The 23,649-nt window shown below is 38.1% G+C and overlaps 1 protein-coding gene across 1 annotated transcript in view; it reads left to right on the top strand.

Moving 5' to 3' along the window:
* The window catches only part of cfap91 (cilia and flagella associated protein 91), a 40,408-nt gene that overhangs the window by 7,644 nt on the left and 9,115 nt on the right, over window positions 1-23,649 (top strand). The window contains exons 6-15 of the mRNA XM_036574167.1: window positions 656-831; window positions 6,432-6,609; window positions 8,414-8,571; window positions 10,790-10,972; window positions 12,497-12,630; window positions 13,216-13,329; window positions 13,681-13,752; window positions 15,299-15,445; window positions 17,639-17,860; window positions 18,469-18,617. Of these exons, the coding sequence (XP_036430060.1) occupies window positions 656-831; window positions 6,432-6,609; window positions 8,414-8,571; window positions 10,790-10,972; window positions 12,497-12,630; window positions 13,216-13,329; window positions 13,681-13,752; window positions 15,299-15,445; window positions 17,639-17,860; window positions 18,469-18,617 (1,533 nt within the window). The remainder of the gene's footprint in view (window positions 1-655; window positions 832-6,431; window positions 6,610-8,413; window positions 8,572-10,789; window positions 10,973-12,496; window positions 12,631-13,215; window positions 13,330-13,680; window positions 13,753-15,298; window positions 15,446-17,638; window positions 17,861-18,468; window positions 18,618-23,649) is intronic.

Below are 23,649 nucleotides of genomic sequence, written 5' to 3'. Positions count from 1 at the left end.
ATTCTGCAAAGCAAGGCTACATGCACAACAATAATGTTTAATCAAATTAAAACCACATTTCTTTTCTTACCAAAACAAATGTGGTGTCAACTGAAAATGTATAATCTACACTTTTGACTGAATTTCTTGTGACTTTATTGTGCTACAAGTAGGAAATAATTAAACAAGATGTAAGAAAAGAAAGATGTTTCAAGGTATATACAGTTGTATGCAAAAGTTTGAACGCCCCTTGGTCAAATTACATGTTTTTCTGATTTTCTAAGTAAAAACAACACATCCTTTACAGTGAACACACTTAAATATGTTTTTCTGTGTGCAATTTCTGTTTATTTGCTGAGTTTAACATAAAAAAATCCCACAAATATAATTTGTAAATATGCCATACATTTTGCACAAGCCACTTTTTCTGTTTTTCTCACAATATTTCAAATGCAGTAAATAAAGAGTAGTTATGCATTAAGGTGTGCAGAAGTGTGTTCTCCGTAAAGGATGTGCTTTCACTTTGAAAATCAACAAACCATGTAATTTGACCATTATTTATAATCCTGTGTGCATGGGGGATATGGGAGGGTTCAATTAAATGTGTATTTGAGCACAGTGGTGTGCTGTATGTCCACTAAGAGGTGTGTTTGGCTGCTTCTGTCTTTTCTGGCAGAGCTCACCTCCTGTCTGGCCAGGCTGAGCAGCCCAGCAGTCCTTTCCAGTGCTCAGTGGGGGTGCAGACAGATTATCGGGACAGCGAGGCGCAGACAGAGCCCTACAGCCCTGGATACACACTGCGTCCTGGGACAGCTCCCCCTGAACTCCTCACCTTGGCCACACTAACATGGGGTACACACACACAGGCCTTACACATACAACACACACACACTACACTGTCAGAAAAAATCTACAGTGGCACAAATGATGTAAATGTACTCTCAAAGGTACGACAATGTACTTAAAGAGGAAGTCCACTGATTTTTCAAGATATCTTCACTATTTACTCTCACTATTGCTAAGATGTAAGCAGTGTCATCCAGAGGGGGTTGATGTGAAATGTGCCATTCTAATTGTTCACCAGTCGTGATAAGAGCCAGATGTAAACGGTATAAAGTGATTCTGATTCAGATGTCCGTAGCATTAAATACTTCTAAAAACGACACAGAAAGCTGTTAGACAAAATGGTTACAAATGCGATGTTTGATGCCTGAGACATCATTTCCTGATCACTTTGAGATCTGATTTAGGTTTGATACATGTATTTAAAATCCATTTATGGCAGAGAGGTACAGGTAAGGTATTCTATAGCAAAATGATACCCAAAGAAAGTGCAGTTTTTCAGATTTACCACTTTTTTACCATTATCAGCATTACATATGAAGGCACCTGTAGGTTCACTGGTGGTTTTGGATAGTAAATAAAATGATTAAATTTGCAATGTAGACACTGGGACACCTGAGTCCTATCATCACCATTGTAAAGAAATCTGTAAGATTCTCTACAGTGAACCATTTCACATCAGACCACTCTGTTTATTTTCTTTATATCTTAATAATTGAATTACACAGAAATTTTGAGTACCTGAAGTAAGTTTTAAAGGTACACTACATTCACTTTTCCACAGGAAGGGTGCATATTTCTAACTGTAACATAACTTTTTAGAGCTTTCTAAATAGAAAATAAAACAAAAGCTTGGCGTCAAACAGTGCTTAAATATGTAAAAAAAAAAAAGAATAAAGAAAAAAGGGAACTGCAACAGAATATGATACAATTATGTTCTGCAGCTTTTTTCTGAGAATGTACAGTACCAGTTGAAAATTTGGTCACATCTGATTGAGCAGGTATTCTTTCCATAATGTAAAACCCATTATCTTATAAATGCTTATGCTTCTATGCTTGAAGTGTGTTTCTAAGACAAATGCACATAGTGAAATTAATGTCTATGGATTAACTTATGGTAAAAATAAATTAAATAAATAAAAATACTTTTTCAGCATTTGTGGAGCTTCTTTAAGCCTGTTGGAAAATTAGTTCAGGTGGCTCCTCATAAAATGTGCTTGAGAAAACAGTCAAAACCTGACTAAAAGCAAAGGGGGCTACTTTGAGGAATCTAAAATAGAATATAATTTAGATTTGTTTGACATATTTCTTATCACTGTATAATTCCATAAGTGCTATTTCATAGTTTTGATTTTGTCAATAATACTGAAAAATGTGGAAGATGGTTAAAAAAAAGGAAATGTGTCCAGACTTTTTACTGGTGTACTGTGTGTACACATATGCAAGCATGCTCTCACATGCATGACTTACTTACTGACCACAAACATACAGAAGCTAAAGCTGGTTTTTGAAAATCTCATTAATATTTCTTGTTGGCAAGAATGTGTTTGCTGATTAACTTTCCACGACTTGGATATAGGCTAAACCAGGATTGTGGAAGTGTGTTGATCCTTACTGTTATTGTAGGGACCCCATGATAGAATTAGGAATTTGCAGCACTGTTAAAGTTTAGAGTGCTTTTATTCAATACATCTCTCCTCCTTAATAGATTCACACTGCAGAGCATGTATGAACTGTGGCCTGCTGTGATAGATGCTGTTATGCTGTCTGCAATGAATTACATTTCCATGGTCTATTGACCCTGGCTATCAGCTGGACTCCCAGTAGTGTAAAAGAGGCAAAGAGCCAGCATGGACTCTGCTAGTTGATTTTTATTCTTCCTTTACCTTCCACAAAGAAGCAAAGCTGAGGGTCATGCTCAGTGGGAGTGGAATGCGGCATCATGTTTTTCTAAATCAAACTAGTGCTTGAATGCAGTGCAGAAGAAGCAGCCAGGAGACCTTTAAATATAGCTTTTAGTTTGGGGAAGCTAAGAGCTCTCTAACCCCAAAATGTTTAATCAATACATCCATGCTTTAAAAATGATAACATTACAAGTGAAAGCATCTTAAATGTAGGCAACATGTCCAATATTTCTCATTATGAGCTAGTCTCAGCTTATTGTCAGAACATCTGGTAGGTTTTGTCACTCAGCATGGAGAGGGTCTATAAGCTAGCTGAGCTTTTTGCTCTTTGATACACTGTACAGCCAAAAGTTGACACCCCTTCTTATTGTTGTTTACTTCAGTTTTTCTATTTATAACTGTTTACTTAGTAGCTCCTCACTTGGCTGTATAAGAGTCAGCACTAACTGGTGTTCTGACGAATTGTGCTACCTAGTCACATTGTCTGACCAAAGTGCAGACTGCCTCTGGAAGCAACATCAGCTCAAGTATTGTATGTCAGGAGCTTCATGAAATGGGTTTCCATGGCTGAGCAGCTGCACACAAGCCTAAGACCACTATGCACAGTGCCAGTGCCACTGTGCCTTGACCTCAACCCCACAGAACACCTTTGAGATGAAGTGGAGCATTGATTGCAAGGCTGACTCAAATGCTGTTTTGACTCAGTGGCCACAAATTCCCACAGACACACTCCAAAATCTTCTAGAAAGCTTTCCAGAAGAATGGAGGCTGTTATAGCTTCAAAGAGGGGTCAGCACCATATTAAAGCCTGTGGTTTTGGAAGGGGATGTCCAACAAGATCATGCAGGTGTGATGGTTAGGTGTCCAAATACTTTTGCCCATATATTGTTGCTGGTGCTGGTGGGAGTGAGAAGTGAACCGTGATATAGGTTAACATAATTTTTCCCCACAAACCAGCGCACAGTGACGTAATCAAAAATCAGACATTGTAGAAGAGGGCAAAAAATATATTTAGATGAAACAAGAATTTTGTCTTGATGGTGTATGATGATTCATGATTAATATGACAAGGCACATGATCTAAAGAGGTAAAAAGGTGAATTTTGATTTTACGCTGACTTTGAAGACTTACACCGTTTTGATTTGACCATCATTTTGTAGCAAATACATCTTACTGTGGTTGGTATGGTGTAGTGGTTAACACCTCAACCTTGTATGCTGTAGACTAGGGTTCAGTCACCGCCTGGGTAAGCACCCTACACTATACCAAGGGGAGTCCTTGGGCAAGACTCCTAACACTACCTTCACCTACCTGTGTAAAATGATCAAATTGTAAGTCGCTCTGGATAAGGCCGTCCGCCAAATGCCGTAAATGTACTCTAAAATCTCACTGTTGTCACACTGTTCCAGTTTCATAAAACACAGTGCCAGATTTACCATGGCAGTAAGAGTAAACAGTGTGACGGTAACACATTTACTCATTCATAAACAAGAAGTACTGGTGTGTTTTACCATTTTTGTGAATTTAGGTGTGACATTGCTATTGTCTTATTTAATGTGGTGGTAGCAATTCGTCACACGTCACAGTCCCACAAAAATAACAGCTGAACCACACTGATGATAATTTTCCCGGAAAGAAGCCAATGTGGATATGACAGAAACACGCTTGGTCCCCACAACAAATATACACAAACTCAGCATCGTGACAAACCTTGTAAATGTTGTTATAGGAGAACAGAGGAGAAAAACACTTGCTTGAGATGGATTTCAGATTGACAGATTTAACTGGCACTCAACTTACAACTGCCTCTTCTTGCTGCATCAGAGTCTGTGTTTGGCGAATCCCCCTTCTGTGTGTGGAGAGTAGGTTTATGTTGTAAACCAAGCAAGTGAAGAGTGATTTAACATGGTGAGATTTTAGTTAAGCTTGAATTGATATTATATCAAGTAGTTTCAGCTTTTAAATGGATTTGCAAATCAAATTCATCATGTGAAGAATAGAATATTTACTAGTTGAAATGTAATTTAGACTGTACAATTTCAGTTTGACAAATCACTTGTATGAACAGAATATACCATCAAAAGTGAACGACATGCTCAGTGGTCATTTTGACTAGAAATTATATAAATGTATAATTTTATAGAAATAAATAAATGTATGTAATTGTTGCCTCTGACTTCTGCAAAGTACTGAAGGTGCATCATGTGGGCGGCGTTTGCCACTGTAGCGTGAGATCGCGCTGGCATGCATGTAACAGGGACTATAAATGAACCAGTCTTTTATACAGTTATGAAAACAACTTGACTCAGTCCAGTTTCTAACTGGGAGCTTAGTTGGACTATTGTGTGCATGTAAACGTTTATTGTTTACACCCCTCCCATCTGGAAGAAGCTCACAGAGCATGTAAGCTAATATTAGAGACTCATGATCAGTTACTTTGAACAGGCTGTCAGGTTACTGAACAGATCTGCTTGACCTTTAGACATTTATGCTGGACAGCAATCCCAGCCTGACTGTCAGCTACTGCAGTCTACCTACCGCACCTAGTCACATTACACGAGGCATACATTTTAGTTTATTTTACATCTAGAGTGGTCATTGTTAGCAAGGACTGTACGTCTGTTTTCTGAATTGTATTGTCTGTTTCTTATTCTGTACTAATTGTCTGCTATCCAGTAGTTGCTGTTTGTATAGTTTATTGTATGCTGTACTGCATAGTTCATTCTGAGTATTTATTGTATTTATTGACTGTTGTACTATTGTCACCTTATTGGTTTGTCTACTGATGTTTCTTGTTAAATGTAGCACCGTGTTCCAGCAGCATTTTATTCATCCCTGGCTGATGAAAACTTGACTTCACAAATTAAGGCAGAAATTGCTTAAATAGACAAAACCAACTGTAAAGAGTTCAGGAAACTGCCAGCTGCAGGGTGTTGTAATACTGCTGCACGTAGCCTATAATCATGTTCCTGTCTTTTTCATGTCTCTGATGAACAAAAGAAACTTTACAGTTCACCTGACAGAGCACTATTTCTTGCGGTTTGCTGTCTCCTTCTAGTACATCAAGCTGCTCAACGATGCTGCAAATCCTGTAATTTTAAAAGGAAGAAAATACAGAATGTGTGTCCTCCCTGGCTGTATGGGTAAACAATGCAATTTGAAGAAAAAGGCAAAAACTGACAATAAAATAGATTTGCAAAGTGAAATCCGTTTTTTAACATTTTGCTCAAAAGTGTACACTATTGTTCAAATGTTTGGAATCACGAGTCATTAATGATTGCTCTTTTTTAATTCAGTAAGAAGTTTTATGGTATAGATTGAAATATTAGGCACCAGAATGTATTTTAAGATGTTTTAAATGTTGTATTACATTTTTTTGAGTTTTTGGGAACACTAAAAATTTGTTAAAGTAAAGGTATTAAATGATAAATGACATAATGTAATTATCTTTTCACAATAAAGCTAAGTAAGCTAAGTAAAGTCATAGAGTAGTAGCATCTTATTAGAATCATTTTACACATGTACCTGCAGCAAGACTAGTTTTAAATTACTGAACACAGTCATTTCAAACTTTTGAACAGGAAAGTACATCTTCTGAGGCTAGACTGGATCAATTATAGCTAACATAATCTGTTTATTTATACCTTGGGATCAGAGTTTATGGAGATCACTGAATAACTGAAGCAAGTGTGTGTGTTTTCCAGGCCGTGGGCTGCCTGCCGGGCTGGAGGAGGTGGAGATGATTGAGAGGGCGAGGATGAAGCGGGCCTGGGAGGCTACACTGCCCCCGCTGAACGATCTGACTCAGCTGGAGAAGAGGAAGAGGATGATGGACGAGATGGAGAGAAAGGAGTGGGCTTTCAGGGAGCGGGAGATCGAGAGGTGAGGAGCAGCTTTCTTGGCTGAGCTCACGGACTGTGCAGCCTGAAGCGATGGTCCCTTCCTCTCTCTGTGTAACCCACTACGCACAAACAAACATATAGGCTCTTAAACAGCATTCTAAACTTGAACAGTTTTCCACTTACCACTGATGTCATCTGTCAGCCAAGAAGTCAGGTGTGAAGTTTTGCATGATAGTTTCTGCCGTTTAAAAGATGTATATCATAGAAAAGTGAATTTTCTTAACTAGTTTAATGTCAAAATTGTTAAAGTTATAAAACCTGTTATTCACTTCTCAGTTAATACAGTCCATATATGCAATATATGCTAAACTGCTTTGAAGAAGTTCATTAAGCCCCAGACAAAGAAGTTATGGGAGAGTTTAAGGAGAGTTTCAGTCCAGAATGCCTAATGTATATACTGTATATCAGTGCAGTACGTCAAGTCAAGTCAAGTCAAAGTTTATTTATATAGCGCTTTTTACAGCTGACATTGTCACCAAGCAGCTTTGAAGAAAATCCAGGTTCAATCCTCAGTGAGCAAACCGAAAGCGACAGTGGCGTGGAAAACTCCTTAAGAGCAAGAGGAAGAAAACTTAAGAGAAACCAAGCCTCAGAAGAGGAATCCATCCTCCTCTGGTCGATGCCAGATAGCAAAATAATAACGCAACAAGAGCAAAATTAATGAAAAATAGGATTTTACAATTAATATACAATATTGAATATAGAGAAAAAGAAAAAAATAAACTAGCCTGTCATTGGACAAAAGTGTCCAGATTAACCAATGACAACTGATGACTACTGTTAGAGGCCTATCAGAGTAACAATGAGAAACAGATATGAATCTGAAACTCAGTCCCGGTTACCAGTGAAAATCACGGACCTACTGTTAGGAGCGTATCACAGTTGAAACCATGAACATCAGTGACTACCATAAGAAGCATATCTTGATGATATGTCTGTATGAATATGAGAAAAGCTCAGTGTATTGTGCGGCAGGTGAAACAATGTCTGTGATTAAATAGTTTAAGTCTGTGCACGTAGTAACAAAAACTGCTGGTTTAATTCTAGGAGATAAAGACAGGTTGGAAAAACGTTAATGTAAAACTAATTTTAGACTGTTTTTTGGTACATATAAACCACGTAAATGTCTTAAGTGGACCTCAGGGATAAAAATAAATTACAAGAGAAATGTAGAATATGGGTCCTCTATTGTTTGTCTTTAATAACATAATTTCTCAGTGCATTTATTTGATATTGAAAGCAAAAACAAAACCAGAATTTCACAGATTTTTATTTTGTTGGTGATAATCTACCTCTTTGAGAAAAAAAAAATCATATGAATAGGAATGTATTTTTAAACTTCAGTCAATCAATAATAAGCGCTTACTGATCTGAACTGTGTTGTGAATGTGTGTGCACACTCACTCAGAAACTTGCACGTGCATCCAACAAGGAAGACAGCATGGTGCAGCGTTAGAAAGACAGCGATAGAAAACACAGGCACATGCAGAAAGCTCCAATTCCACATGCTGATATATTTTACCATGCTGAATGTGGTCTATAGAACGTTCTGCACATATCCTAACTACTCTGGGGGCAGATTTTACAGAAATATTTCTGAATGTATTCCCAGCGAGTGAATATTTTGTTTGTGTGTGGGTGTGGATGCAAATTTGGGCATGTGACCATGTGTGTTTGCGCATGTTTGCTCATAGGTTTGCGTGCATTTGTACGCATATGTGTAGGAGGGCCCATGTGTTGTATTTATGTATGTGTGTGACTGGGGGTTTGCGTGTGTGCTGCAGGCTGCAGGAGGCTCGTCTGGCTCTGCTGATGCAGCTCCTGCGACAGAGGGAGGGACAACAGGAGGAGACCACTGCGGAGCGGCTGGACCAGCGCTTTTCCCAGCTACAGAGACAGAAGGAGGCCCGCCTCCAGAAGATCCACAGTGATTATGTCCTGTGTAAGTGCACATAAATGTATACGCCACCTTCGAACTCTCATTAGCTGTTGCCTCAGTCCATTATTACATAGCTCATAGCTTCACATGGGAAAATGAAGAGAGTTCTCTTTTCCCTTTATTATGTTTAAGGGGCCCTTATCATCATCTTTTCTTGCTTTTATGAAATTCAAGAGTTTGGTGTAGTATGTAAACATTGTTAAAGTTTCGAAATGTACCACTTGCTTTCCAGTCCAAATGGTCCATAAATGGAAATTAGGCTGCAAGAACAGCCCATTTTGAATTCACTGTTTTTGTGAAACCAGTGCATTTACATAGATCTGATTATTCAGCCTACAGCAGTTTAGCTCCAACCACTCACATTTGTTTCAGCCCAGACTGTGTATTAAATGAGGTATCATACAGGGCAGCCAGTCAGAACATAGCTCATTTACATATATCATGTATTATTTAAGGGCGCAGTAACATGTAAAATATGGTCCCTGTAAAAAATTGCTCAAGTTTACATTAAGTGAACTAGCTCACATTAAAGACGTTAAATCATTAGTTTGGCAAAAAAGCAAAATTATTGGATAAATTTCCCTTTACCCCAAATGTAGTCAGCTAAGGCATGGTGTCTGGAGTTTGGTGTCCTCTTTTGTCTTGGACTGGTGCTACAAGGCTAATGTTGTTAACATGTTATATAAGCTTATAACTCATTAATTAGCAGTGTGCAAATTGCATGCTTAGGTCATCAAACACTTTATTCAAACCAGGTCAAGTTGTTTAAGTAATCCCTTATGTGGTTTCTGACACGGATCACATAGTGTTATCTACAAAAATAAAAAATTACACACATTATACAGCTAAAAACACGATAGAAGACATCTTGAAGCCTAAATTATGTCTGTATGTTTGTCAGTTTGACATCAAGCATGTTTTGAGTCATTAACTACAGTTGCAGGATGGCAAACATTGGACCTCATTCACAAACCGTTCTTATGGAGAAATTTCTTTTTAAAACCCACTTACGCAGTTTTCATGATGATTGTGAAATTTACTTACTTGTAATTTGTTCTTAGGTAAGAACAGAATCTACACACAGTTGAGAGCACAAAGATCTGAACAGTTTTGTGGTTTAAGAACACAACATGAATCTGGCATAGACTTTTTCTTGGGACCTTTCTCAAGAACACATTTAAGAAATAACTTAGGAAGATGTTGGAGAATGATGCCCTTTGTCTTTGATGTTTTGGTCTGTGTAGAAACATCACCTCATCCACATAGGAATCTAATAAAATTTAATGGGGAATTCTACTGATTTTTCATAATTCCATCATATAGTTGTAAACGAAGTCGTTCAGAGTGGTTTGATGTGAAATGCTGCATTGTATTTGAGCTTAACGGCTGTCACAGTGTCTCCCCCCTCTGGGAGACTCTAGTTGGACCTGTCCAGACTGGAATGGCTCATTCCAGCTCCTGTTCCACCCTGCAGCTAGTTTATGGGCATAATTACAACCCATACATACACCCCTTAGTTTGGCTTTGTGCCCTCTATGTGCCCTTTTCCTGTTTGTCACCTGCTCTGTTAACTGTTTTTTACTCTATGGATCTGCTTTATGTGATGTTGCCTGCCTGGTTTCTGACCCCTGCCTGTGATGATTTTGGATTGCTCCTAATAAAGCCACTCAGCACATGCAGCCTGCCAGCAAACCCCTTTGTTACACCCACTCGCATTTCTTCACAGTAGTGGTGACAGGCCCAGAGTAGTTATGTCTGCAACACAAATATAGTCGTTTTATTTTCTATCCAAAAGCAAACCTACATGTTTCTTCTGAGTTTTTATATGTGATGCTGATAAAGGTATACTAGTGATAAATCCCAAAAACATAAGTTTTCTTCTGGGGCTATTTTGCCCTTTAACATTCTGCATATACCTTTTCACCATGAAAGAAATTTTAAAAATACATTTTAGACCAAAACTTCAGGACTTCAGATGTGTGGTTCCTATCACCACTACTGTGAACAACTCTGACTTTCAAGTTTCAGAGCAGTTAACATCGAACCGCTTTGAATGACCTTGTTTACATCTTAATGATTTAATTATGCTCAAACTTTGAAAAATTGATGATGGAAGGCTTGTTTAACTGCTGAAACTGCTTAGTTGAAATGTTGCATTAGAAGAAAATCAATATGTACTGTGATGTCTTGGTTGTTACCTTTCTGTCGCTGTGTTTCTCAGCTCTCCGAAAGCTCACAGCAAAGAGGAGAAATGTAGAGGGAAAGCTGGAGCGGCGGGATGTTGTAAACGACCACTCAGATTATGGCTCACAGACGTACGCTCCGCTCTCTCGCCATGGTGTCTTCCCTGACCGAAACTCTGAGCGCCACGTGGTCAAGAACCGCTTCCTCGACACCTACCAAGGTCAGTGTGTATCGGTGTACCTCATCCTTTGGCTCCAGTCCTGGAGACTTTCACGAACGGAATCAGATGCATCAGAGCTGTGCAGTGCTGGAATTTTTAGTATTTAGTATCTTCTTTTATGAATGCTTAAGTTGTAAATCTCTGACCTCACCATGATTTGATTTGATTATGATTTATAAGGAAACAATGTGATGCATTAGGAAAACTGTTTAAAAAGGGACTGCTGCGATGTTCTGTATTTTTGAAATGACCCTTTAGTGGCCATAATAAGATTATAGGGACGATTTATGCTATTTGCACGTTTGCCTCACTGCGTATGAGTGCAACCCCACACAATACTGGGAGGTGATTATTATAATGCACCATTTAGTCTGATTTGCCAAAGCTGATGGTAAATACTGATTTGATGATTATGCACAATATGTAATGACTATGAAATGCTTGTCTTATTTTTACGCTATTTTTATCTTTACCATTGTTGTTCAGAGATGCCCAGCTAACAAAATGGAAGCCTTTTTTCACCAGGTGAAAAAAGTCACCTGTTGTTTTTCCCTGTTTCTGGATGAAGTATGTCAAATTTTGGCTTATGTGTGACCTCTTGAAATTTTGAATTATGATGTCTAAAAAAATAGCATTTTTTTCTCTTTCCTGTCAGAAACAGACTCCCGTACAAAAAGAATGTGAGAAAAACAAGGGCTTATAGTTGCATCTGTGTTCATTTGCATGGAGAATCGTTATAGAAAACTCCCCTTCGAAAGGAAGATAACATCTTAGATTGAGAAGAAACGGTCATTTATGTATCCCAAGCACAGCACGCCTGATGGAAATATTCACCAAAAGCCATTTCAGTCAGTCTCAAAAAACACCACTCCAAGGAACAGGTTAGCTGCAGCTGTCTCATACTAATCAAGACTCTTCCTCCACAATCATGCCATATGCATCGATGCTACAGCAATGCTCTCCAGGAGTGGGTCTAATTTAGCCACTCAATTCTGTATGATAGTTCATTTTGCACACCATCCCTACATCACTCTCTGTAACTGGGCCTGAAATTTTGATCCATAACCTAATTGTAGCCAGAGAACATTCAATGGCAATAAGTTTTGAATCTGAACTCAACTGTATTCCAACCAAATTCTGTCTGACCCCGACTATAGCCGAAAAAATTTTGCCTGAACCTGACCACCAACCATAGACCCAATAAAACTCTTTCTTAATGATAGCACCTGTTAGGTTACCTTGAATAAAACTTTTATAGTCTGAATTAGCTTTACATAAGGCACTCTCATGCTGGCCTTGAGAACCTCTGTGGAGCTCACTGCAACAACCTGAGTGACTCCAGCATACCAGGATAAAAGTCTAAGGTAATAAAAGTAGGGAGGAAGAAAACAGGTGGTAACAAACTAGATTAAAATTCATTAAAGGTGACCAGTAATGCAGCGACTGAGGTGGTGTCCAGCCGTGTTCAGACAAATACATCAAATATGTCAAGCTCTGATGTGTGTATCACTGGCTGTGTCTAAGGTTTGCTGGAGCTTGAGGCAGGTCTCCCAGCATCCGTCTTGGAGCCGAGAATCAGAGCACCTAAACGCGCAGAGAGCAAGGGCTTCATCAAGCGCTCAGCCCGCAGGGAGATGGAGCTGATGAGGACTTATCAGGTAAGAATCACACAGTGCTGCTGATTCCTTTTAATCAAGCGTTCGGAAGAGGGGGAGAGTGGAGGAGCAGCGGGAGTTTTCCACAAAGCAAATGATGTACAGTTAAATTCACACAAATTCACACAGTTTGTGATTGACATTTTCATTCACATTCAGTACACACTGAAGTTCATGTACAGTACTGTGCAAAATCAGAGAGTATTTATGGATTATTATTATTCATCTATGGCCATTAAGTAAAAGTTTTTCAGTGTCCGGAAAAAAGCAGGAAACATATTTAACAGAAAAACTAAATATCATTTTTTTTGGAAGATGGAAGGATTTTGTTGGAAGGGTTACTTATAAAATGTATTCCAGTCTTTTATGGTCTTTTTATGGATAACTGTTTGAACTCAGTTTGAAGTTTGGCAAACAGTTTTTTTTTTCTCTTATTTTTCTTTGACTTTCTTTATACAAGCGGATTATCTTATATCTAATCTCCTGAAAAAAGTAAATCATTTGTAATGTCTTATTTAAACGAGAATAAAGTAAAGGAAAAAAATGAAATTGAACTGACACCGATATCATATCACACATCTGTTGCAGGCTTTGAAAGACGAGAAGATCCGGGTGGAAGAGAAGAAGCCTTTACGCTTCCCTTATAAAAAGGAAAAACCGGTTCCTCGCCCCCCAACGCCCGTCGTTGACGTGCCTCCCGAGGTACTCTTCTCTCTCCCTGTATACAGTTACACACCCTGCTTAGTGCTTTTCAGCGCATCCTGCTTTTCCTGAGCCTGTTCTAGGAGACCGTAATAATAATGTGCATGTCCAAACAAGCTTCTGTCATTTTAAGGCCGTTGTAATCATTGTAATCATTCCTACAGCAATTACCCACAGCATGTTACGCAATTTGTCCGTAGCAAATGTTCATGTGCCGTATAGCAGCATTATACCGTTTAGTCATAGCGGATGTTTGCTTTATATAATGTAAATGATGGTGCATTGAGAGCATGAGAGTTATGTTACTGTGTGAGTCAGTGAGTTACATGAGAATTACTATACACATTGCAGGGGGAGGAGGAGAGAGACCTTGCTGTGATTTACCTGCAGAAGCTGCTCCGGGGCAGATCCATTCAGAACCAGGTACACAGAGATGAGGATGGAGAAAGAGATTTTTATAGCTATGGTTATGTTCATGTTTGGGATGTACCAATTAAATCCTTTTGTCTTAGATCCTGATTATCTATGACCAAGTCCTGATTTTATGAAGGTAATATAGCCACACTGTGCATTAAAGTTAGTACAATCAATAAAGTTTAGTTAGGATAGGCTGCCAGTTATGTTAAAATGCTACAGTAAAATCACTTCATTTGGCATGGAATGTACTACATTTGTATTTTAAATTGCTCACAGTTGCTAACATAAGCAAAATACTCTTTTTTTATTTAGCATTCAACATGCTATTACTGCGAACGTTTTATATGCAGCTGGTTTAACCATGTTCAGACAAAAAGTGGCTAATTAAGCCCCAATCAAAACACTTAACATTGCAGATATTACAAGCGTGCTCATTTTCCACTTTATAAAATTTCCACACTAAAGACCACTAGAGCGATTTAAACCACTTGGTGACGACTGAAATTGTGCACCACTGCAGAAAGTGGAAATCCACAATTTTTTCATAATTTCTTCATGATTTAATCATTGAGGTGTAAACAAAGTCATTCAGAGTGGTTTGATGTAAAATGGTTCATTATAGAGAAACTTACCGGCTCTGAATTTCTTTGCAGTGGTGATGATAAGACCTAGAGGTCATGATGTCTACAATGCAACAGCCATTTTGTTTAGTATCCATAATGATCATTGAACCTATACAGGTTATCTAAATTTTTTATATCTGAAAAAAAAGTTTTCTTTGGGTGCTGTTTTGCCTTACAACACTCTGCATGCATCTGTCTGCCCTGCGTGTCTTAAAACCTTATTTTTGGTTGATACAAAGTAAATACAATGCAAAACACAGAAGTCACAGTTTATATTTAGTTATATCTGTAACCTTTGTTAAACCTACATACAATTGAAAAAATATAATAACGAATAAAAATAAGGGCATTTTAAAAATGTATTTAACAGAAACATTTTTGGCCATTGTCATATATTGAAAATATATTTAATAAAAAACACTAGGAAAATAAATTAAAAATACGCTTTAAAAGTATAATTAATAAATACATTTTTTGGCCATTTTCATACATTGCAAAAATATATTTGATAAAAACATTTGGAAATTAAATTTAAAATGCATTTTAAAGTATATTTTTAATAAATACATTTGGAATATATTTTTCCATAGGGATAATACTTGTTGTAACCGGATATTAAATAAATAAGGGGTGGTCTGTGACTTGAACAGTATTGCTCCTACATCAGGGCATATTTTGTGTTACTGTATGTGTTCATGTACCGTCCACCTTGTTAGAAACATCTAACCTTCACAGATCTTCACTGACCTTTATAAAGTAGGACGTAATAAGTCGAGGAATCCAAAGATCTTTCTTACACTATGTGTGTATGTGACTCTCATACGCCTCTATTCCTGAGAGACTGCTCTGTCTCTCATGGCCGGTGTGAGTTTTTGATTGGCGTGGCTGTTGAGTGAGGTTGTAATTGGTTGTGTTCTGCTGCTGGACAGATCCTGGAGGGGAAGGAGAAGCGGTTGGAGCTGATAGAGGAGGTGCGCACCACCCACGCTCTGCAGCGGCAAGAGCAGGAGCTGCACAGAGCGGACAAACAGGTCACACAGGCCCTGCAGCGCCAGCAAGAACTCCACAGCAGCAGGGTGAGCGTGCTGTTCCCATTTCAACAGCAGCTCCATTCATAAACAAATACCTCCTCAGTGAGCCGTTGCCTTCAGCTGCCGCATGAAGCACAAGACTGGCTCAAAGTGAAGAACATACGTTATCTGATTTCCATAACTGTCTTCTGCTCCTGTTTTTTTTTCTACGAAAACTCTCCATTTCTATAAGCTCTTTATGATGCGTTTAAGTGCATCCTTGTTACCGGATGTGTTCACTCACTGCCTGATTTATTAGGAATCCCTGTCTTGTACTTTACTCACTGGACACTTTACAAGTGTCACCCTATAGGTTCACTAGGTTCACTATATAGGTGTACAATTACAGTCATTTATCAGAGGTAGAAATTATTGCACAGAGACCCTGACTACTACACTTCTTATGTTGGCTATGAAAACTTGTTTGCATTCTATTCCATTTTGAACAAACCTGTTTGGTCAGGCAAAAAAGTATGCATCAAATCAGATTTTGTTGGAATTTGAAAACTGTATTGTGATAGCTGATGTGGTGGCGTGGTGACCCTTGTAGCGCCCCTTGCTACGCTGGTCTCCCTGATATCACAGATGCTGTTCCACTTGCTGAAGTTTGCTAATATAACTCTCAAAATAAAATATATATGTTAATAAAATAAGACATTACCCTGAGAGGCTATCACTAAAGTGGGGTATCGTTATGACACTTAATGAAGTTTTCACAATACATAATATGTCACAAGATTTATTTTTTCTGACATCTGCTAAGTTGAAAAAGACAAAGTAGTATTCATAGTTTTTGATTGCACATTTAAAAAGTGCAATCAAAACTATGAATACAATGACTTATAATCAACATTGCACATACAGTGCTGGTCCAGTTAAACAAGACTGATTGGACACTGTTTATAATCAGACCTACAGTTAGAAAGTGTTTTTGAAGTACTGGCTATATCCATGTTAGAAAAGAAAAGCATATTATCACATAATTGTGATGGAATTTGTGATGATAACAATAAATATTGTCATAATGCCCAGCCATAGCTATCCGTGCAGCAACTTAAACAGCACCTAATGACATAACCTAGACGGATGACAGGCGGACCAGATCATCACCATATAACATGGTCCAACAAACTCCCACTGAATCTGACATGACACCTATGACTTCTAAATAATCGTTTCAGGCTTTACCGAGTGACATGCGGCGCACACACACTATATTTTAGCATGTTTTCCTCCTTACTCTGTAATGCCGCTTCTTTAATTTTTTACAAAAATATCCGGCATGGTGCAGCTTTAAACCTTTTAATAATATTTCGGGTTTTGTAATTGTAGTATGTAGTATGCTTGATAATTGTAAACGCAGTGTATATATGACAAACATGTTTCTGCTATTGTAGCCATACATTTTTAATTTTGGACAAAATAATTATTGGCTTAGTGGCCCAAGAGGCCAGTGCAAATCTGTCAACTCCTGGCTGTATCCCATCTGCTGTCATGCACATTTTGTTTGCCAGCCTATACCCATTTTGATTGGTTAGTTTCTGACTACAGGACCGCTATTATCCAGATATTATTTGGGTGGTGGATCATTCTCACAGCAGTGACACTGATTTTACACGTATCAGTGTCACTGCTTAGTTGAGAGTGATCTACCACCCAAACATATCCAGCTAAGAGCAGGTCTGTGGTCAGAAATTGACCGTTGAAGAAGGGCTGGAGGATGGCTAACACAAATTGTGCATCAACAGATGTACAACTGTATACCAGCAAGGTGGACACTGTAGAGCAGGGGTGCACAACTCCGGTCCTGGAGGGCCAGTGTCCAGCGCAGTTTGGTGATTTACCTGCTCAGCCACACCTAATTACACTCCTCTGTTAATTGGCAGGTTTAATGGGTGTGTTTGAGTAGGGAAACCTCAAAACTGTGCTGGACATAGGGCCCTCCAAGACTGGAGTTGTGCACCTCTGCTTTAGAGGTTTCTACTAAAACTGGATAATACATGTATGTGTAAATGGATACACTGAATGTAATATAATATTGGAATATTGAATATTGCTGGAGCTTATGGTAGAAATTATTTTTGCGTTATTTTTAATGTTGTGTCTCTTCCTCCTTGTCTCACTTACTGACTAATTACTTTCTTGTTTTCCTGTTTAATCTCTTTTTCGTTTCTCTCTCTCTTTCTCTCTTTGTCTCAGATGTCTCAGATAGAGGGCTCTGTGGCCGGACTTTCGGGTGCAGTGATGGTGGACATGCTGGACTTTCTGGCTAAGGAGCTGGTTCGTCTGCAGGAGGAAAGGCGGATCCACGCCTTCACGCTATTGGCTGAGAGAGACCGCCGTCTTCGTGAGGCGGAGGAGAGTGGGCGGAGACAGGTGGAGGAAAGGAGACGGAGAGAGGAGGATGAAATCTTTAAACAGGTCAATATTCTTCTGTTCACCCACACACCATTCTGCAAAAAGTTAGTACTTCAGAATCCTATTGATCAATATGCTATAGGTTAATCACAGCTGATTTTAGCTTTTCGATAGCTTAACCTCAGACTGCCCCTAAGGGACAGTCCCTGATTTGTACAAATGTGCCAGTTAAATGTCATGAAATGTCATAAATCTAATGGGTATTTTTTACTTTGCACTGCTGTGAAAGTTATTTATTAATTTCTTTGTTCTTCTGTTTGTGTTTTGAGAGATTTTTTCCCATTACTTTGCATGCTTTGATTTCTGATTAAGTGTCATATTTTTCTTATATATTTTTCTTATATGTTTTTGATTAGTCTTTCTGCGTAATGGAGTTGTGATTATTTTTGGGGCCTTGATATTTTTTGCTCTAATTCCAGGTGGAGCTCACACTTACGCACACTCAGGACTAATTATCATCATTACAAAAGTGCACTACACTAATTTGTGCTCTGTGGATTCAGGTGGAAGTGTGTGTGTGTGTGTGTTTGTGTGTGTGTGTGTGTGTGGGGGGGGTGAGCTTTCTAGTCTCTTAGTGTGTGTATAGTCGTGACTGTGCTGTGTTCTCTCAGGTAGTGAAGGTGCACCAGGCCACGGTGGATCTCTATCTGGAGGATGTGATCTTGGGCACCATTGAGCGGACAGCCGAGTCTCAGGCCAGAGAAGAGGTCCACCGCATGGCCGAGGAGCTCAACAACATTACCTATGCCATGGAGGAGACGTAAGTGACTCCACAATCTCACAATCTCTCTACAGCTACACTTAACCCCTTAAACCCTCAGGGCCTGTATGTGGGCCCCTTACTTCAGTTGCTCACTCTCAATTACACAACACACAAATTAGTTTCATAGTAGTTACTGAATAATTTATACTTGACCCACATGTTCTGGTACTGTTATAAGCTGAGGGGCTTATATTCAAAATACTGAATGAAGCATTTAATTCAGATGTACATCCTAGAGCTGAAATATCTATATAGAAGATCTCAGGAGATTATGCACCATTGACAAGACACAAGAAAAGCAACTTTGCTTTTCTGTTAGCTTGCAGATGAAGACTGCTTGAAATGAAACTAAAGTCAGCATGGCTCAATGATGTGATACTATTTGTAAAACTAGAAAAGAATACACATACAAATTAAAGCAGGAACTAACAATTCTTTACAATCTGGTATCCCCCGTAAGGTATTTTTGAAAATAGATATATGTCCATAGCACAGACCAGTGTAATGTAGTCTTGAAAGAAAAAAAGTGGCGAACCATGACTATTAGAGCGAGGTCTTCACTTCTGGCCATAAATGTTAAAACTTGGTCGAAGAAGGGAACTGTTACTAATGTCTTTTAGCACCAGTATTTGGATTCTTATTGTATGTTGGCACTAAGCTAATGTCAATTTGCATGAACATTTTTTAGTCATACTAGATTAAACATGGATATTTGCAGCTTGTAAAAGACATTTTATGTCTTATTTGAAGCTTGTAACAGACATATTAACTTTACATCTTACCTTTTTAGTGGCTTGTTCAGTAAAGAGTCCTGGCATAGCGCTGCCGCAGCTGTGTTCCATTTATAACAACTGACTGAAACGCATTGTTTGAGATCTTCCAGAAGATCTAGAGTTTTTCTCCCAAAATTGGCCCCACACATTGTAAATCAAAATGTGATGGATTAAATCCACTTTCATTTTCTAAAAATATTAATGGTTAATCTGATATGCCTACAGATCAGCTCCTGAAGCCCTGCCCAAGGCGAGAGCTTACTTGGCTGTATCTACTTAGAAACCACAGAGGAATATATCCTGATTGGGCAATTTTCCATTTCATTTCCATTCCAATTTAAAGTTTTTAACCTCTTTGTTTACAGCCAAACATAACAATGAAATAACAATATTACCACAATACACACATTTTTTTTTCTTTTCCTTTCTTAACGTTACGTATTTGCGAGTGAAATAAATGTAGGGGGGCACGATTTTATTCTTCAAGATTTGACTGGATCATGAAAAGTGGGCGTTCAGAAACAAAGTCAGAAACAGTCAGACTTTGGTGGTCAGCCGAATCCGTTTTACAGTAAAGGATAAATGGATAAAATAAATACGAATAACCAGATTTTGTCAAAAAAGTGAAGTACTACAATATTTTAATATGTATTTTCTGAAACAAGATTCATTATTTGTTGAAATCTTGATTTTATTTATTTTTTTTAAGACGTAGACGAGGAGAAGTGCCAAGCAAGCCTTTTAGCAGCCTCATTGCTCTTGCTTATCTTACACTTTCACAGCAAAAGCAAGAGAAAAAGACTTCAGGAAAAAAAGGCAGGTTATCATTAAAATAAACACATGTTTTATTTTATTTATAGAGAAATATGGTACGATATTATTGGAAAGTATCATTTTTCCCACCCACGTGAGCACAGTGATGCAGCCAAAAGTCAGACAGTATTTAGAGGCAGGCAAAAGTCACTGCACTTCAGTGAGAGATTACAAAGAAACAAGAATTTTGTCTTTTGAATGAAATGACACAGTGGATTGTGCTTAATGTGACCAGGAACATGAACTAACAAGGTAGATCAAGGTAATAGATTTCAGGTTCACTTTAAATACAATAAGATTTACCACGAGCTCTGAGTTTGCTAAAAGCCTGATAGTGGAGATGACGTTATTTAGCCTCAGAGAGGTTCACTGAGGAAACGTCACGTAGCTTTAAAGAGGCTGGTACTCAGGTTGGCATAATGAATCAAAAGCATCTGGTACAGCAGTATTAGACTGCAGTGGTTCCTAATTGGCTCTCTTAGACTGCAGCGTCAGTCACTCACTGAACATTGTATACCCATTCAGTTACTTGCTTTCCAGTTTTACAGCTATGGACCAGACAAAAAACAAGTACATGTCACACCACCTGTTAGTCCATGCTGAATTTAGGTTGGGAAAAAGTCTTTTAATTCCTTGCATGGCCAGTTTTATTACACACTTCTAAACTTAAAAAGTAGTTACTGACTAATAAGCCTTAGTATGTTATTAGCCTGGGACTTTAAGAACAGGCTTTACGAGTAAGACACAAACCACCGCCACCACCTTCTAAGATTACACCGTCGTAAATTAACCTTGGATTTATTAGTGGTCCTTTTACAAATGAACACCACAGTGGCTGATAAGTGGCCAAAGACCAATTAAAGAAGAAACCATGGAGACAAATTGAATGCATACTAATTTGAGTAATACTGCCAAAAACCAGGAGCTTGCTTTTGTCTGTTTGAATTGACACTGCTGCAGTTCTGCGATTAGTATGTTCAGACCTGTAGTATCTATGATTGCCAAGGATTTATAAAATGTTACTCAAATAAATAAAGGCAGCTTCGCCTTTTGTGAGGACTAAGCTTGGATATGCTGCTCATCCATTCCTCTTCGAATAAAAAAGAAAGCTATATCGCCTTTGAAAATACCACTCGTCAGCCTCTCAGAGAGGTTGATGAATCACAGTGTTGGTTAATTGTGTCCACTGTGTCTCCTCTCAATACTTTGCATTCAACATCAGCATTCTCACTTACTAGATTATACAAGTCAACAGCCAAACGCCACCACCATCCAGAGCCTATTAAGATCACCGGCATATATTATTATGCACTAATGTATCTGCACCAATGTCTTAATCACTCAGCTCCCCTATCACTAAATGCTCACTGGGGATCAATTTGCGGCTGTTTGCTCTGACCTTCAGGCCCACACGGACCCATTATGTCTATTGTTGGTTGCACATATTTCAGGGGTGTGATCAGATACAGAATATCAGCGGGCTGATGGTAATTGTGTGGTAAGGTGGAATCTGAGAGCAACTGAGTCATAAAGCTCTCAGTAAAGCTTGTTTTTAAATGAAAAGAGGAATATTCTTGCTCCCAGAGAATGATCTGTAAAGAATTATAAGCTCTGTCTATATGGCTGGAACCCATAAACATCACCACACAACGATGATGCTCTGCCAGGCTTTCACTGCAGCTTCAGTTCCTGCTTGTTCTTGGAGTGTTTTACCTTTACTTTTGCCTTTGTTGAGTGAAATGCATGATAGATTGGATTGAGGTCAAATGATTGACTTGATTATTGCAGAACATTCCATTTCTTTGCCTTAAAAAAGTCTTGGGTTGCTTTCACAGTGGGCTTCAGATCACTGCCCATCTGCAATGCGAAGCGCCATCCAATTAGTTTTGAAGCATTTGGCTGAATCTGAGTAGATATTATAGCTGTATACACTTCAGAATTCATCCTACTGCTTTTGTCGGCAGTCACACCATCAGTAAATACAAAAGTAACAGTTTCGCTAGCAGCCATACACCCATGCAGTAACACTACCTCCACCATGCTTAAAATGCCCTTAAATTAAAACAGAAAGTCTGCACAAAGTGAGCTTATGTTCATTACATAATTTTAGCTCCAGTATGCTGTTGTAGACAGCTAAAATAGCAATAACTTTTTCAAGGTATACATTTTTATGGACCTGACCCTATATGGAATTAATAAAATAAATATAAATGGAAAATACTGTTGGAAACCTGTATGTAATTCTGAAATGAAATATACAGCATTATGTTACATATATCTCCTGGGTATATCTACAAACAAATTTACATGTTTAACTTTTCTAGATAAAATAGAAATTAGGCAAACCAGGTTGACAAAATGGACAAAAATATAAAAACAACTTCAGGCTTCCGGATGGTTTCTGCTACTGTTTTAACTATGCTTGTATATTAGTCCATTTTCATGGATAACAGTATGTTAGACCGTGTCAGAAGCCACATATGCAAGTCTATTTGACATTATTTATTAAGTGAGGTTTGAGGTCAGTGTGATGATTTAAAGGGTCCATATAATGGAAAACTAACATTTCCTTGCCTTTTAAAGTACCATAGTTTAATGTAGCATGTATTGTTAAAGTTTTAAACAGTACCATTCATATGTGGAAACTAAGCCAGAAAAACAGCCCTAAAGAGAGGTCAAAAAATGGTCATTGTAAAAGTTAATTATGGCTGTTTTTACACACACACACACACATATAATATTAGTGGACCTCAGGGTATGGGTATGGGGTATGACAACACATTTTAAATCAATTTAAGGCTAACAGCTTTATTTTTGAGTTCTTAACTGAGCTCTAAATGTATTTTAACATTTATATATTGCCTGTTCCAGTAATTGAAATCGCAGTTTTATATAGCTTTGTAGCTTTGAGCCACAGAGACTGAGTTTTTTGAATAGCTTCTTAAACACAGAGTACAATATATCATTTGTCCAAGCTGTGACAGTATATTTACTGTATGCTGTGAGGGTCGTGACCAAATTCCTAATGAGTGATTCCGTGGGAATTTTGATGAATAAAATGTTTTATTTAATTTTACAAAAGGATTCTTTGTGGTCAAAATAAGGTTAATCTGTAACCATGTCAAATGATTGATTCTTCTGTGCATTTTAATTTATTGTAAGGCATACTGGAATTGCAATGTACGACACTGTAATCGTATCGGTTTTAGCATTTTGTCCATCTTGTGCTGGCCTTTAGTACTACAAAGTAGAACACAAGACATGGCTTAGTATTTGCATGTAAAGTTTCAATAGTGTTTTACTGTATGTTCTATATATTTTTGCCCTGAAACAACCATGAAACAAAAAACGTTTATGTTTTTTGGTACTAAATTGTTTTAATTGACAACCTTCCTAAAATTAGTTTATAAAAATTATAAATAGGTTCTAAGAAACGAGAAGCT

Source organism: Colossoma macropomum, unplaced genomic scaffold, assembly GCF_904425465.1.
Source record: "Colossoma macropomum unplaced genomic scaffold, Colossoma_macropomum, whole genome shotgun sequence".
Classification (NCBI taxonomy): domain Eukaryota; kingdom Metazoa; phylum Chordata; class Actinopteri; order Characiformes; family Serrasalmidae; genus Colossoma; species Colossoma macropomum.
The sequence above is the reverse complement of the archived record's forward strand: the minus strand, read 5'-3'. Positions and strand labels throughout refer to the sequence as shown.